This window comes from Phyllostomus discolor, chromosome 6, assembly GCF_004126475.2.
Source record: "Phyllostomus discolor isolate MPI-MPIP mPhyDis1 chromosome 6, mPhyDis1.pri.v3, whole genome shotgun sequence".
Taxonomy (NCBI): domain Eukaryota; kingdom Metazoa; phylum Chordata; class Mammalia; order Chiroptera; family Phyllostomidae; genus Phyllostomus; species Phyllostomus discolor.
The window spans coordinates 100,112,719-100,127,349 of record NC_040908.2 but is presented as its reverse complement, the minus strand read 5'-3'; the positions used below and the strand labels follow the sequence as shown (position 1 = coordinate 100,127,349).

General features: G+C 36.0%; 1 protein-coding gene and 1 long non-coding RNA gene across 2 annotated transcripts in view; one reads left to right on the top strand and one right to left on the bottom strand.

Moving 5' to 3' along the window:
* Positions 1 to 14,631, bottom strand: part of CNTN5 (contactin 5) — a 1,221,314-nt gene that overhangs the window by 336,760 nt on the left and 869,923 nt on the right. Inside the window, exon 8 of the mRNA XM_028517441.2 lies at positions 5,608 to 5,811. Coding sequence (XP_028373242.1) covers positions 5,608 to 5,811 — 204 coding nt within the window. The remainder of the gene's footprint in view (positions 1 to 5,607; positions 5,812 to 14,631) is intronic.
* Positions 1 to 14,631, top strand: part of LOC118501225 — a 394,674-nt gene that overhangs the window by 19,969 nt on the left and 360,074 nt on the right. The window lies entirely within an intron of this gene.

The window sequence follows — 14,631 nt, the reverse complement described above, 5'->3', positions numbered from 1 at the left end:
CCTTAAAGTAGGGGGCTGAGAGAATGTGCCTTAGGAAGGGGAAGGATCTTATAATAGAAGATCCCATCTGGGTAGAAAAGGAGGGAAGAGCCTGGCCCTGTACATAGTGGATTGTGTGGGAAGATGCTCTGCCCTATTTTCTTGAAGAACTAAACCTATTGTCAGAACATGGTGATCCTTTCCATCTTTAGAAATGCATTTAATATATCTTGTATAATATTAATAGAACAACTTCAACTTCTTTTTTAAAGCTAATATCTGCTTATATATATATCTTCTATTCTTTCACTCTAATACTTCTAAAGTTTTTCAACCAATGCCACACATGTAGCAATAAAACATCAGTATAGATTAAATAAGAATAAAATAAGCAAAATAAATCTTCAGAATGGGGATGGGGACTCAAATGAAAGGAGAAACGAAACTATGAATTTGCCTAAGTGCTCATCAGTAAATGAGTGGATCAAAAAACTATGGTACATTTACACAATGGGATATTATACAGCAGAGAGAAAGAAGGAGCTCTACCCTTTGTGACAGCATGGACGGAAGTGGAGAGCACTATGCTAAGTAAAATAAGCCAGGCAGTGAGGGACAGATACCCTATGATCTCACCTTTAACAGGAACCTAATCAACAAAAGAAAAAAAACAAGTAAAATATAACCAGAAACATTAAAATTAAGAACAATCTGACAGTAACCAGGGGAGGTGGGAGGGGATAAGGGGGAAGGGTTTTCAGGAACTACTATAAAGGAAACATGGACAAAACCAAGGTGGGGGAGGGGGGTGGGAGCAAGGGAGGGAGGTTAAGGTTTGGCTGGGGTTGGGGGGGAGTGGTGGAGAGTAATTGCAGACAACTGTGATTGAACAACAATAAAGTAAATTTTTAAGAAAGTATGAATTTGCCATATATAAGACAGAGCTAGTGAGCCCCTGAAGGGAAAATAGAGGGAACAGAATTGTGGGGAAGTGGCAGAGAGGTCTGTAGAGACAGACATATAGCAGCTGTAGGAATGAGAGCATGGTTAAAGAGAGAGATGGTTAAAGTGGAGTGTTTATTGAATGTTGCTGTGCTGTCTGTAAAGCCAGCACCTCATTCATTATCCACCAAACTATTAGTAAAAATCTATTTTTACTAATAGTATTAGGAAATCTATTAATAGACTTAGTAGATTAATAGGTTTAGTAAACAGATTAGTAAATCTATTTTTACTAATATTATTAGTAAACTATTAGTATTCCATTCTTGTATTATTCATAAATGCTTTTGGAGCTAGACGTTTTGTTTTGTGTTTCATGGCAATGATACCTGAGATTGGCCTCCTGGGACACTGAATAAGGGCAGGCAGATTCTAGGCTGCTCAGGTACATTCAGTATTCAGGCTGACATCCTCCCTTATATTATATTGTGAATAAGGATGGTTATTGCATTTGTTTTCCCCTCTGTTTTATCTCCACTCCATAATAAATTATCTGACAGTAGGTATCCAATGCACATTTGTGAATTTGTGAGGCTAATTTTCCACAGTGACAGCAGAAGAAATTCTGATCACGTCACTCATACACTCCAAAGATTCCTCATCTATGTTTTAGACAGCTGTTGTGTGCCAGTTCAAAGAATCTTAGCCAAAATTTTCACACTCGCAATTGCCATGTGACTGGGTCCCAGCAGGTTTAATTAGTTTCACACAGTTGGAACTGCAGCGCCACCTGCAGGTGCACAGAAACTAACTGCCCGTGGAGCCAGTGTCAGGGAATGGGAAATGAAAGCCCATTAAATCCTCCAAAGAGATTATTTTGAGCGCATTTCATAAGCCGATGGCTCTGTGGGCTGAAGCTCCATCTGCCTATAGAAGTGCGCCTCTCCATAATGCAACCCACCTTTTCCCTATTTCATTCCTCAACCCCACTGCATTCCACAGTCCTGCTTTCTGGGATAAATTTCAAATAAACTACCTACAGGCAATTTTTCCCCCAGCTTTGCTTTAAAGAATCTAAGACATTTCATAATAGTTTTAAAGTTAAATTTTATTTGCACTTGTAAGGAAATAATTTGCCTATATATGTATATAGCCTTTATTATTTTTAGAAAGGTCTATTTTTTTTCCCAGATAGTATAAAAACACTATGCTCTTGCAATGATTTTTGTAGCTAACTCTATGGTCATAGCAGATTAAATGTAATTTTATATTCAAACTCTTGCAGAAGTTTTCCCCAAATCTGCAGAAATATCTACTATGATGTCTGTCCCTGCACTGTGAACTTTGTAAAACCCACCAGAAATTTCTGCTGACCGGGATGCAGTAAACGGATTCATCTGCAGTCATATTCAATTTTTGTTTTAGATTAAATGTTTAATATATGCCATTTACTTGGGGAAACATTTGGGACTATGTCCTTCTTATGAATATACTTTTTCAATTGCTTTGATGATAAATCAAGTAGTGATATGAAAGTTTTGATTTCAAAAAGGATTCCAGTCTAATTGATGCATTTCTTAGCATATTAAAAATTTCTTGTTCTTTTCACTTATTATCCTCATGTAAATTCTATAACCATTCAGTAAATTCAGTCATTTTTATAGAAACTGTTAACTTAGAATTGTATATAAATGTTAAGTCTGAGAAGATTGGAAATTGTTAGGGTTCCCCTGTCTGTAGAGTTGCTTCCTTTCCGAGTCAGGGGTGGGGAGTAGGCTGGGTAATGCGTGTTGATAGTCCTCTCAGCTTTGATATAAGAGCAAGGAACTGTCGTCAGTCCGTGGACACCACCTACCTGCCTGAATAAGTTTTTGCCCGTGTGCCACCATTCGCATCAAGAACTTCAGCTTTCCATGAAAAGTTCATTCATATTGTTAAGAGACAAGCTGTTCAGTCTTTTTGCATGTTGGAATAGGGAAGGGAAGGGATTCCTATATTTTACTGAAATATGTTCAACATACATACCTTGAATTCCCTTTTTATTCAGTCTCATTTTTTATGTCTACCTTCAGCTAACTTTGATTTCAGAGCTTCTTCAGGCTTCCACTGGGCACATGGTCTTTAGCCCTTTAAAATTCTTTAGATTCCTTAAACTTTATTCTGAGTTTTAGTTTCTCTTCTTGTTTAATCCTTTAACTCACAACCTTCCTTATATTTTTCCAGAAATAGTGCATCAGAATGTCTCATTTGTTAGTGAACTGCTTCCTCTCTTTCAGTATTCTCGTTGATGAATGGCATTTTCTTGTAAGGTCTCAGAGGGTGACAGGAAACAAATACATCCTCTCCTCGTTCAAACATTCATTTCCCGTGGCTTCCTTGGTGCTACACTGATGCTTTTTCCTATTATCTCTCTGACTTATTATTATCTTGTGTAGGATTTTCATTCTCTACCTTTCCAATACGATTTGTATTACTTAAGGGTTGTTCCTAAACTCATTTCTCTTCATCTCACCCTCTTTTCATGGGCTTTCTTAACTGCACTAATGATTTACTTAACTTGTTTAAACAATAAGTATAGATATTTTCTAGCATGATATGTGAACCTCATGAATAATAGAAGGAGAAGTTGAAAAGTTGGCTTTAAGGAGTGGGATTTGATGGATGGGAGAGAGATAGGTGCGTATGTATGTGTTTTCTTGTCTACACTTATAAACCATTAATTCAATGTGGATGTATTACTATGATAGAAAATACACATTAGTAGGCAAAGAGATTAGATAATGTATAGAAGAAAGTATGTAAATGTTGTAACTTCTATATCTTAAGACTGTCATTGAAAGATATAATTGAAATTTAGCAGATGTTTTCCACCTGTTTCTTATTAACTTAAATATAGTGGTTTCATTTTACTTATTTGTATTTATTTATTGAAGCTTTCATATAGTACTGGTCAAATAATGATTCTTTGAAAATACAGAGTTCATAAAAAATCAACGATTTCAACTGTTCAAGTAAATTCAATTAATATGGTGACTAAGAATAATTTATTAGTGGCCATAATAAATGGCATGGTATTTATTATATAAGAAATAATGACTAAGAGTATAATGTTCTGAAAAGGCCAGAGGGAACAAAACTCAACAAAGGTGAAGGGATCTTCCCAATAGGAGCGAAACTATGTATTACCAGTATTCAAATAGGACAAGGAAGGAACAGTATGAATGGAAATGTAGTTAGGTTTGAATTTTACTAATAAGAACATAAATTTGATACTTACATGGGTTTTTTTGTGTGTGTGCGTGCACATGTGTGAAGAGGCATTGGGTTATAGTCCAGTTTAAGGGAAGCAGAGGGACTTCTAAAAACTTTTGGGAGAATTACAGGTTAACAGCCCACAGAAATTTGGTAGGATTGAGTAGCAGTGTTGAACTCCCATCTGTAGTTGTGATCATGATCCGTGAATCATTGCCCAGTCAATGAACTGTGCCAAAGCTTCCTCCTACTCCACAGCCACACCCATGTTCAATTAGTCATCATATCCTGGTAATTCTGCCTCAGTAATATCCTAGGCATGTCTCCTGCCCTCCAGTGGTATTACCACTGCTTCCATTCTGTTCCTCATCACGTCTTGGCTGACTGGTTTCAATCGACTCTAAATTGGTCTCCAAATTTCTGGGTTTTTTTTTTTTCTGATCTACTCTTCCATGCCATTACCTAGCTGTGTGACCTTTTGTAGGTCATTTCATCTCTTGAATATTGTCCTTCTCATCTCTAAAATATAAACCACATTTATACATTCTACCTGATAGTATTATTACTATTATATGTACTTATATTTACTGTGAAGTCTAAATATACAAGATGAAAAACTAAATGGTAAGCACAAATCTTGTGATATAACTCTGGTCATATGTTCCAGCACTATATTTTCTAAAACTAAGTATATGAAAGAGTAGTGTTAAAATATGTTATTTTTAAAACTTACAATAAATGTTTTCAAGCTTACTTCTTAATATACATTTATAGATTTTTATTGCATGAGAGAGCAAGCCATCTATATCAACTGTAATATGGCACTTGACTCCTTTAATGCAATGCTTCATTGTAAATGTCTATAACTAGAAATGAGGTGTTTAAATTTGAAGATACTTTAGATAGATAGCAATACCTATAATTACAGAATCATCAAATCTTCCTGAATTGCACTTAAAAGTTAAAGTTCCAAGTGTTCCCATTATTGGAAAAGCAATAATAACAATTATAGCTATACCATGAAGTATTAAAAGCTGAACATTCAAATTGAAGGTAACTAAAGTAAAAATGTAATGAAAAGTGAACCTATAAAAAAGTGAACATATAAAATGCTTGCAATTCATGCACATGTACTATATAAAGGCACTAAAAAGCAAAGAAAAGAGCTGTGGAATCTTAATTACAGTTTCTTTTCCACATTCTCAACCCCATTTTGGCATTAGGGGACATTATGTTTATTATTTCTCATCCATAGATTGTCAATTTCCTATGTCAAAATTTTTATTCTAAGGTATGCATAATCTCTGACTGAAGAATGTCTAAACATGGCAAATATCTTTTGTGCTAGGTTTAAGGGCTTAGCAAAACACTAATGCATCTTTATTTTTCACATTTGAGATGACTGATTAGTTTAACAGAGGCCATGCAACTTACCATCATTACGTAGAGTGAGCGGTGTTGGAGGACTAAGTACTCTAGCATTCGTCACTGTGTTTTTCACCAGACAAATGTAGCTGCCAACGTCTGATGTTTGGACTTTAGAAATGTAAAGGTTGCCCGTCTCCTGAGAAATGAATCTCCGGCTGTCTTCCGCCACAAAGGAAGGGAACTCATTAAATACCCAACTATAGATGATCTCTGAAAATACACAAAATTTAATTGTTGAAAGGCAGGTTATTTAAATAACAGTTAAAGCTCAAATAACAAAGTCCTTACTAAGTGTTGGATGTATTTCAAGGCCATATATATTTGATCCATTTGACTCACTTATCTACTTAATTTAGCATTCCATGTTCAAAAGACTGTTGTTTTAATGATTACACAAAGGTCTGGAATGTTTCTTAAGGATGCTTAACCTTTATACCATTCATTCATTCATTCACTCATTCACTCATACATTCAATAGCAATGTTTGCTGAATGTGTATTAAATGATTGGCACTATGATAACACTGAAGTTAAAAAGATGAGAGTTTTTCATTCTTAATGATCAGTCTAATGGGAGACAGTTACCCAAACCTATAAAACAATGTGGAATAAAGAAATGGAAATACATATTCTATTCTAAAGAAAGCATGGGGAAAGACACTTAGGCAATCATCAATAATGAAAACTACCTAGGTTAAGAGACACATGAGCTACATTCATTTGCTCATTCATTAATAAATATTGGTGAGAAATAATTGGTTCTGGTACAAATGTGGTAGAAATCGTTGACAGGAATTGTTGATGGATTCTTATGAAATGTGAGAAGAAAAGAGTCAAGGAGTAAAATGTTGGACCGGAGTAACTGAGCAACTAGAATATATTTCTCTCTATTGAAATGAAAGACTATAGAAAGAGCAGTTCTTTGGAGATGTGGGTAGAGTAAAATTAGTTTAATTTTAACAGATTAAATTTGTCATACTATCTAGCATGAAATTGAGAAGGCAGTTGCATGGTTAAATATAGAAGCCAAGGGAGAAATTTGTGTTGGTATCAGTTTAAAATCTTAAAAGACTTATTGGAACCTGTCGCATGAAGAGGGTATGGAGTGTTGAGATTATTCCAGTAAGACGAGACAAATGAGGATGGTTATTCAGAAAAGGAGTTGAGTGGTAAGACTGGACATCTACAAACAGTTTTTTGTTATTGAAGTAAAAAAAAAACTCAAGGAAGTGAGTGGTCAGAGAAGAGGTTGTAGAGATTGGAGATAAATTCAAATTACTCAACGCAGATTAACACGGTGCATATGTTATGTTAAGGTGCCTGTGCTCTATCTGATATGCAGGGTGGCACTGCTGGACATTTTTCAGCAAAGGATTGTCATAGATAGCTATGTCCTTGTGTTGGTTATTCTGATGATTCTGCAAATGTTGAATTTAAGTAAGAGCAAGGCTGCAGAAAAAAAACAATAAGAAAATAGTACATATTAAAATAAGAGCTGAGAAATCTGAATTATAACTATGATTATAAGAATGAGAAGAAGGGCATTTGTCCAAGAAATATAGTGGAGATAAAACAAAAAAAGAGAGAAATTGTCCAGGAATATTCTCATATCTTCTTTGAGTGACTGAGTAGAGGATGGCAAAAGTTCAGGATGAAAATACAGGATGAATAGAACATTGATACGAAGCAAGTTTAGCCAATATTTATTATTCCTAAAGCAAACATAGTTCTACTGGATACCTGAGAATTTCGAAATGTTATGTTATATTAGCTTATAATTATAATATGCATTTGCAATGTCAAAAACTTTCACATATTTTAACAGATATTTTATAAAGCAAACTATTTTTCATAGCTATAGTTACCTACTTGGCAGTCTTCAGTGCACTTGGTATTTTATTAAGAATTTATTAATAGCATCCATGTAGCTTTATGCAAAGAAAGCCCATAGACTATAGTTGAAATACTTCATTCTGTTCTCACACTGCTCAACTGGACTTTAAATCCAAGGACTTCCCATGCTCAGTACTCTGAATTTCTCTAATTGTTGTAAAAAGAATTTCATTTGTCATTTAAACATCACTCACAGACATTTTGATATTTTTGAAGCTTACTTACAGTAGGTTTTACAGGGGTTATCTCAGTTTTGGTTTATATTATTTAAAATTTGGTGAGAAGAAAGCAATGAACAATTAAAGTCTACCATTCATTAAAATACTATTTCTGTTATACTGACAGTGTTTACTGAGTCAGTGTTTTGTAAAATATTGTTAAAATAGGGGAAAAAGTATTTACACAAAATTGGCATTTAAAAAATTTTACAGGTAAGTGAATATTTGGGGGGTTCAAAATCACTTATTTAGTTTTTAAAATAAGTTTTCAGTTTTACATAGGATAGCATTTCATAAGTTCAAGAAAGATACAAAGCAGAAATGGTACACAATAGAAAAGGCAACAGCCTCAATTTGGATTGCATTATGACTGTACCAGGAATAAAAATACCTTTTATGATTGCTGTTTAATTTATATTATAAAGCTTTTCATTTTCTATTATCATTTAAAATAACCTTTCCAGAATTTTCTTTGCTATCATAAAGAACTAACATTAATTTTATTTTTAGTATTACCCAGGATTTTAGAGTCCAAGGATGCTAAAATAATTCGGGGTGGGGGGTAGTAAAACACAGTGTTAGTGTCGTTAGTCTTTTGTTTTATATACAACTTTGTTTCATGCCAGTTGTGCTGGGCACCTAAAATTAATTTAGTACCAGTGGATTGCTATTAAAATTTGAATGTTATTAACCATTTCAGGAGAATATTGAGACTATTTGATCAATTGTGGGTTTTTTTTCCATTTTTCTAAGGTTCTTTTTGAAATAGTGTTGTTTAGTTAGGACAATTGAAAATGTTTTAGATGTTCTTGATATGATTCTTCAGTGAGAATTCCCTATTTTAATAGACAATGACTACTTTTTGAGATATTGTGTGCATTCTTGGTTGTGAGAGTCTCTCTCGAGGATATTGTGCATTAGCTCATATCAAGAGCCCCACTTGGGGTCAATTTTTTTTTATATTAAATCTCAGTGTGCATTTTTGATACTATAAGGTGATATACATTTGGCCTACAATCCCATGTGCTGCTGGCTTGAAGTTTTGGTTTCCCCTGGGAGCATTTTCTGTCTTTCTTCCTGAGTCAGTGAGAGTCATTCAGTTAACTGAGGTCACAGCCTACTGTGTGCCTGCCTTGGTGCATATGTTGTTGGTGTTCCAATCTTCCTTCTCAGGCAGAGCCAAAGGTGTGAACTTTATCCCAGCATGAGCATGAATTGTAAAGCTCCTGGGCATTAATGTCTATTTCCATGCCGTATAAACAATCTACCTTGCTGCCAAATCTCTTTAGGATTAACACTATTCCTAGATTTTAGTTAGGACTTTAGCCCTGGATTTTAGATATTGTTTATTTCTGACACCTGGGGATTTCTTTTTCTTTCTTGTGAGCTTAACTGTATATTGAACATTTCTTTATTTATTATTTCTAAATTTTGGTAGAAAGAAAGTTCCTACGTTGGTCCTATATATATTCTCTTAATCGAATGTCCAGGTTTTGTGGTTTTATGCATTGAAAACTTCATTGCAAACTTTCAACACAATTGTAATTGATTCAGTGTCACAAAACAGATGATCTCCTCTTTGCTCCCCTGACAAAAAGGTGATTACTTAAATAAAATATTTCCACAGTTACTAGCTATAGAAACAGGAGTGCCCATATAAACAATGATGCTCATTTCTCATAATTGAAGTGTTATTAATTTAAAAAGTGTGAGAAAGGGGAATGAAACCACATACTGGACTCTCTGAAGTCCTTGAAAACAATTTCAACAACTAATTATCTGTGATTCATTTCAACATTCTTTACTATAACTACATGTTAGAAAATAACTATTCTTCTTCCTAATAATGTGGGTACACATCAAAAGCTTTGGGTCAAAGGATTTGGAGAGAATATTATGGATATGGCATCTGAGCTGTTCACTGACACAATTTACAATGAACTCTCCCAGGGACCCTATTTTCTTTATCCTTGTTAGCTATAAAAAGGAACACTTAAAAACCAGAAGCTTCTCTATTTTTATGATATGCTCAGTTTTATGGTGTATAGTAAAAATTTCACTTAATGGGCTGCATTTGCCAAAATCCTTGATGTCATCTTTTTCTGGTTACTCTTATAATGTAAGATTCAATGTTATATCTGTCAAATAACAACAGTTATAGTTTTTCCTTATTATAAATATATATAGGGCTTGATTTCTTATAGTTTAAATTTTGTAATTATAATTTGATACACATTTGCATTAATTTTTAGTAGATGCTACTTAATAGAGTATACATCATAAACATTTTAATATTTACTAGTTGCCTTGTAATATTTGTTTTTATAATTCTATCTTCTGTTACAATTCCTATCTTTTTGATAAATTAATTAATGTAAAGATACTTGACTATGGGAATTTAGTAAATTCCTGGAAGATGCAATGTGGCTTTAGAAATTTGCACAATTATTTAGATCTAAGATGGCGTCGGAGTAGGAAGGAGCAGATTTGGCTTTCCTCTGCTCAGGGGAGAGAGTCCTGACCGATCTTTGGAGTGGAAAGGCAAGCAACCAACATATTTCAGCATTTTTGAGGACGGAGGACCAAGGATTGTGGCAGAACCGAAAGAACAAAGAACGGATCGCTGCATCAAGCTCTGAGCGCGCAGGCTGCGGACGGGCCGCGCCCGCCCACCCGCAGGGGCACCGGCGTGCGGCAGACGGCCGTGCAGGCAGCGGACGGGCCGCGCCTGCTCACGGGAGCGCGGGTCGCACTGGTCGCGCAGGGCGGCGGACGGGCCGCGGAGCCAGTGTGAACCCCACGGGCCTAGGAAGAAAAGCCAAACAAGGCATCCTTCAGACTGCCTCAGCCAGCAAGAGCAGAAAAACCGGTTTGGCCACTTTGAAATCAAGAAACTTTTTAATTTGATTCTATTTTTTTTAACAATTTTTAATTTTTTAAGTTTTATTGTTTTTATTCTCTTTTGATTTCTTTTTCCTCTCTTACCTGATTTCTTGTTTTATTCCTTCCTCCTTCCTGTCCTCCAATTTTATCTCTTCTTCCTGCCTTCGTCTGCCTTTTCTATTTTCTTTCTTTTTTAAATTTTTTCCTAAATACCTACAAGTGAGACAAAATCCTGGATCGGTGAAAAGACCAAAGTTGAACCCAAAGAAGGGGCATCACAACAGCTGGGACAGTGAGATAAATGTCACTCTGCTATTACAGAGAACCTGCAAGTTATTGCATATTTGTATTATTATTATTTTTCCAGTGTTCCTACATCTTTTTTCTGTTTTAACAATATTTTTATATCCCTCTTATTTTTGTATAGCCTGCTTTCCTAGGCTGGTTTTATTGTATGACCTGACAGCTTTCCCCTGATATCTCTTTCTATACCGTATTACTAATCTACTGTCCATTAACTCACCTGTGTCCTATCAGCATACTACTCAATGTTCTGTACTCCATATCCTTATTACCTAGATTTCATAGACTCTGCCATATGAATGTTGCCATAATATTATTGTAAATAACTGCTGTTCCATGCAATTGTAATTACTTCACAACACCCCCCCCCCCCCCGATCGTAGCCCATTTCAAAGTTTCCTGAACTCTATTACTGTAGTGGTTAACTCTATTCTCTCGCACACTACACCTATTTACTATCCTTTACTCTCACCTTACCCCAGAATCTGACTGCCCACAACCTCTCTGCTTTATAGATCCAACTCACAATCCTTCCTCCCCCAACAAGAGTATTATCTTCTTTCCATCCTTTCTAAAAATCAGCTAGCTGGGTGGAAGACCACGGTTAACACTATACATAGTGAAAGGATCTCCTATATCTTCCCTACTTGCTACTACTGTAAATAGCATAGAATTCTCGGTTGCTGTCTTAAACCATTTTGCCCTCCCCTCCATCTGATGACAAAAAAGAATAGGTGGAGGAGGTGAACACCAGGATACCCACTGGAAGAGGAAACCCAACAACTAAGGAACCACTAACAGATAACAGCAGAAGAAGGTGAAGGAGGGAGTAGTAACCACACAATCCTCAATCCAGGGCTTATCTGGAAATACAACTAAACAGTAGAGACAGTACCCAATACAAACAACTGAACAAGATTTCTTTAAACCTTGTACACACAGAAGAACCAGCCTCAAAACAACCTGCCCTCACCAGCACAACAAAATATAGAAGGTGGTGGACAGAGTGACCCACATTTAACCAGCTGGCGGGAAGGAACCACCAAAGAAAGACTCAACAACAATCAGAACCCAAAGGCAAACACAAAGCCAACTTAAACAACAGCCCAAGACCAGCGAGCTTGGGGGGTCAAGGAAACAGTACCACTGAAACTCACTGCTACTCTACTAAAGAAGTTCACATCATAAACCGAGGGAGCCAGAACAGATCAATATAAGAAGCTGAGGTGAAAAAGAAGAGTCTCACAAACATTGGGAAGACAAAGAAATACTCCCCAAATGAAAGGAAAGGAGGAAGCCTCAAAAAGAATGCTAAATGAAACAGAGGCAATTCAACTATCAGATATTGAATTCAAAGCAGTGATTGTCAGGAAGCTCAATGAGCTCACAATGAGCTACGAGAAACTACAGGGAAGCTACAATGAACTCAATGAAAACTACATCAGCATAAAAAAGGAAATAGAAACTCTCAACAAGGGCCAAGAGGAAATGAAGAATACAATCTCTGAAATGAAGAACACAGTAGAAGGAATGAAAAGCAGGATTAATGAAGTAGAAGATCGGATCAGCGAGCTAGAGGACAAAATAGAAGAAAACACCCAGAAAGAGCAAGAAAGGGAAAAGAGGCTCAGAAAGAATGAAGAGGGATTAAGAGAAATGCAAGACAATATGAAACGTAATAATATCTGTATAATAGGGATACCAGAAGGAGAAGAAGAAGAACAAGGGATCGAAAACCTAGTTGAACAAGTGATGATGGAAAACTTCCCTAATTTGATGAGACAAAAAGTCACACAAATCCAGGAAACACAGAGAGTCCCAATCAAGAGGAACCCAAGGAGGCCCACCTCAAGACACATCATAATTAAAATGGCAAAATTTCAAGACAAAGAGAGAATCTTAAAGGCAGCAAGGGAGAAGAAGGAAGTAACATACAAGGGGGCCCCAATAAGGCTAACAGCTGACTTCTCAATGGAAACACTCCAAGCCAGAAGAGAATGGCAAGAAATAATCCAAGTAATGAGAACCAGAGGCCTGCAACCACGACTACTTTACCCAGCAAGGCTCTCAATTAAGATAGAAGGCCAAATAAGAAGCTTCTCAGACAAAAGAAGTCTAAAAGAATACACCTCCACTAAACCAGCTCTGCAAGAGATACTGAAGGGACTGCTTTAAGGAAAGAAAGGAAAAGAGAGAGTGAGAGAGGATCACACGTACATAAAAGGCAATGAATAAGTACTTATCAATAATAACCTTAAACGTAAATGGACTAAACGATCCAATCAAAAGACATAGAATAGCTGATTGGATAAGAAAACATGACCCACACATATGCTGTCTACAAGAGACCCACCTCAGAATAAAAGATCTGCACAGGTTGAAAGTGAAGGGCTGGAAACAAATTTTCCAAGCAAATGGACAGGAGAAAAAAGCCGGGGTTGCAATACTCATATCTGACAAAATAGACTTCCAAAGAAGATCCATAAAGAGAGACCCAGAAGGTCATTTCATAATACTCAAGGGAAGAATTCACCAAGAAGACATAAACATAGTAAATATATATGCACCCAACATAGGAGCACCTAAATACATAAAGAAAATCTTAGAGGACTTCAAGAAAGATATGGACAGCAACACAATTATTGTGGGGGATTTTAACACCCCACTGTCAAAAATGGACAGATCTTTCAAACAAAACATCAACAAAGATATTGTGGCATTGAACAATACCCTAGACGAACTGGGCTTTACTGATATTTACAGAACCCTCCATCCCAAAGAAGCTAAATACACATTTTTTTCAAATGTACATGGAACATTTTCAAAGATTGACCACATGATAGGACACAAAACAAGCCTCAACAATTTCAAAAAAATTGAAATCATACCAAGCAATTTCTCGGATCACAAGGGACTGAAACTAGAAACCAACCCCAAGGAGAAAAAAAACCCAAAACACTCAAATTCATGGAGATTAAACAGCATGCTATTAAACAATGAATGGGTCAAGAATGATATTAGGGAAGAAATCAAACGGTTTTTGGAAACAAATGAAAACGAACTCAAAACAACCCAAAACGTATGGGACACAGCCAAGGCGGTCCTGAGAGGGAAGATCATAGCGATACAGGCCCACCTAAAAAAGTTAGAAACATTTCAAACAAACAACCTAACCCTACGTCTACAAGAACTCGAGGAACAACAACAAAGACAGCCCAGAGCAAGCAGAAGGAAGGAAATCACCAAGATCAGAGCAGAATTAAATGACATAGAGACTAAAAGCACAATTCTAAAGATCAATGAATCCAAGAGTTGGTTCTTTGAAAAGATAAACAAAATTGACAAGCCTTTAAGCAGACTCATCAAGAAAAAAAGAGAGAAAACCCAAATAAACACAATCAGAAATGAAAGAGGAGAGATTACAACAGATACCACAGAAATACAAAGGATTGTAACAAATTACTACAAAGAGCTGTATGCCAAGAAATTTGAAAACCTAGATGAAATGGACAAATTTCTAGAAAAATATAACCTTCCAAAACTCAATAAAATGGAAGCAGAAAGCCTGAACAAACCAATAACAGCAAAAGAAATCGAAGCAGTAATCCAAAAACTCCCAACACACGAAAGCCCTGGACCAGATGGTTTCACAGGAGAATTCTACAAAGCATTTAAGGAAGAACTAACACCTATCCTTCACAGACTATTTCAAAAAATCCAAAAAGATGGAAGAC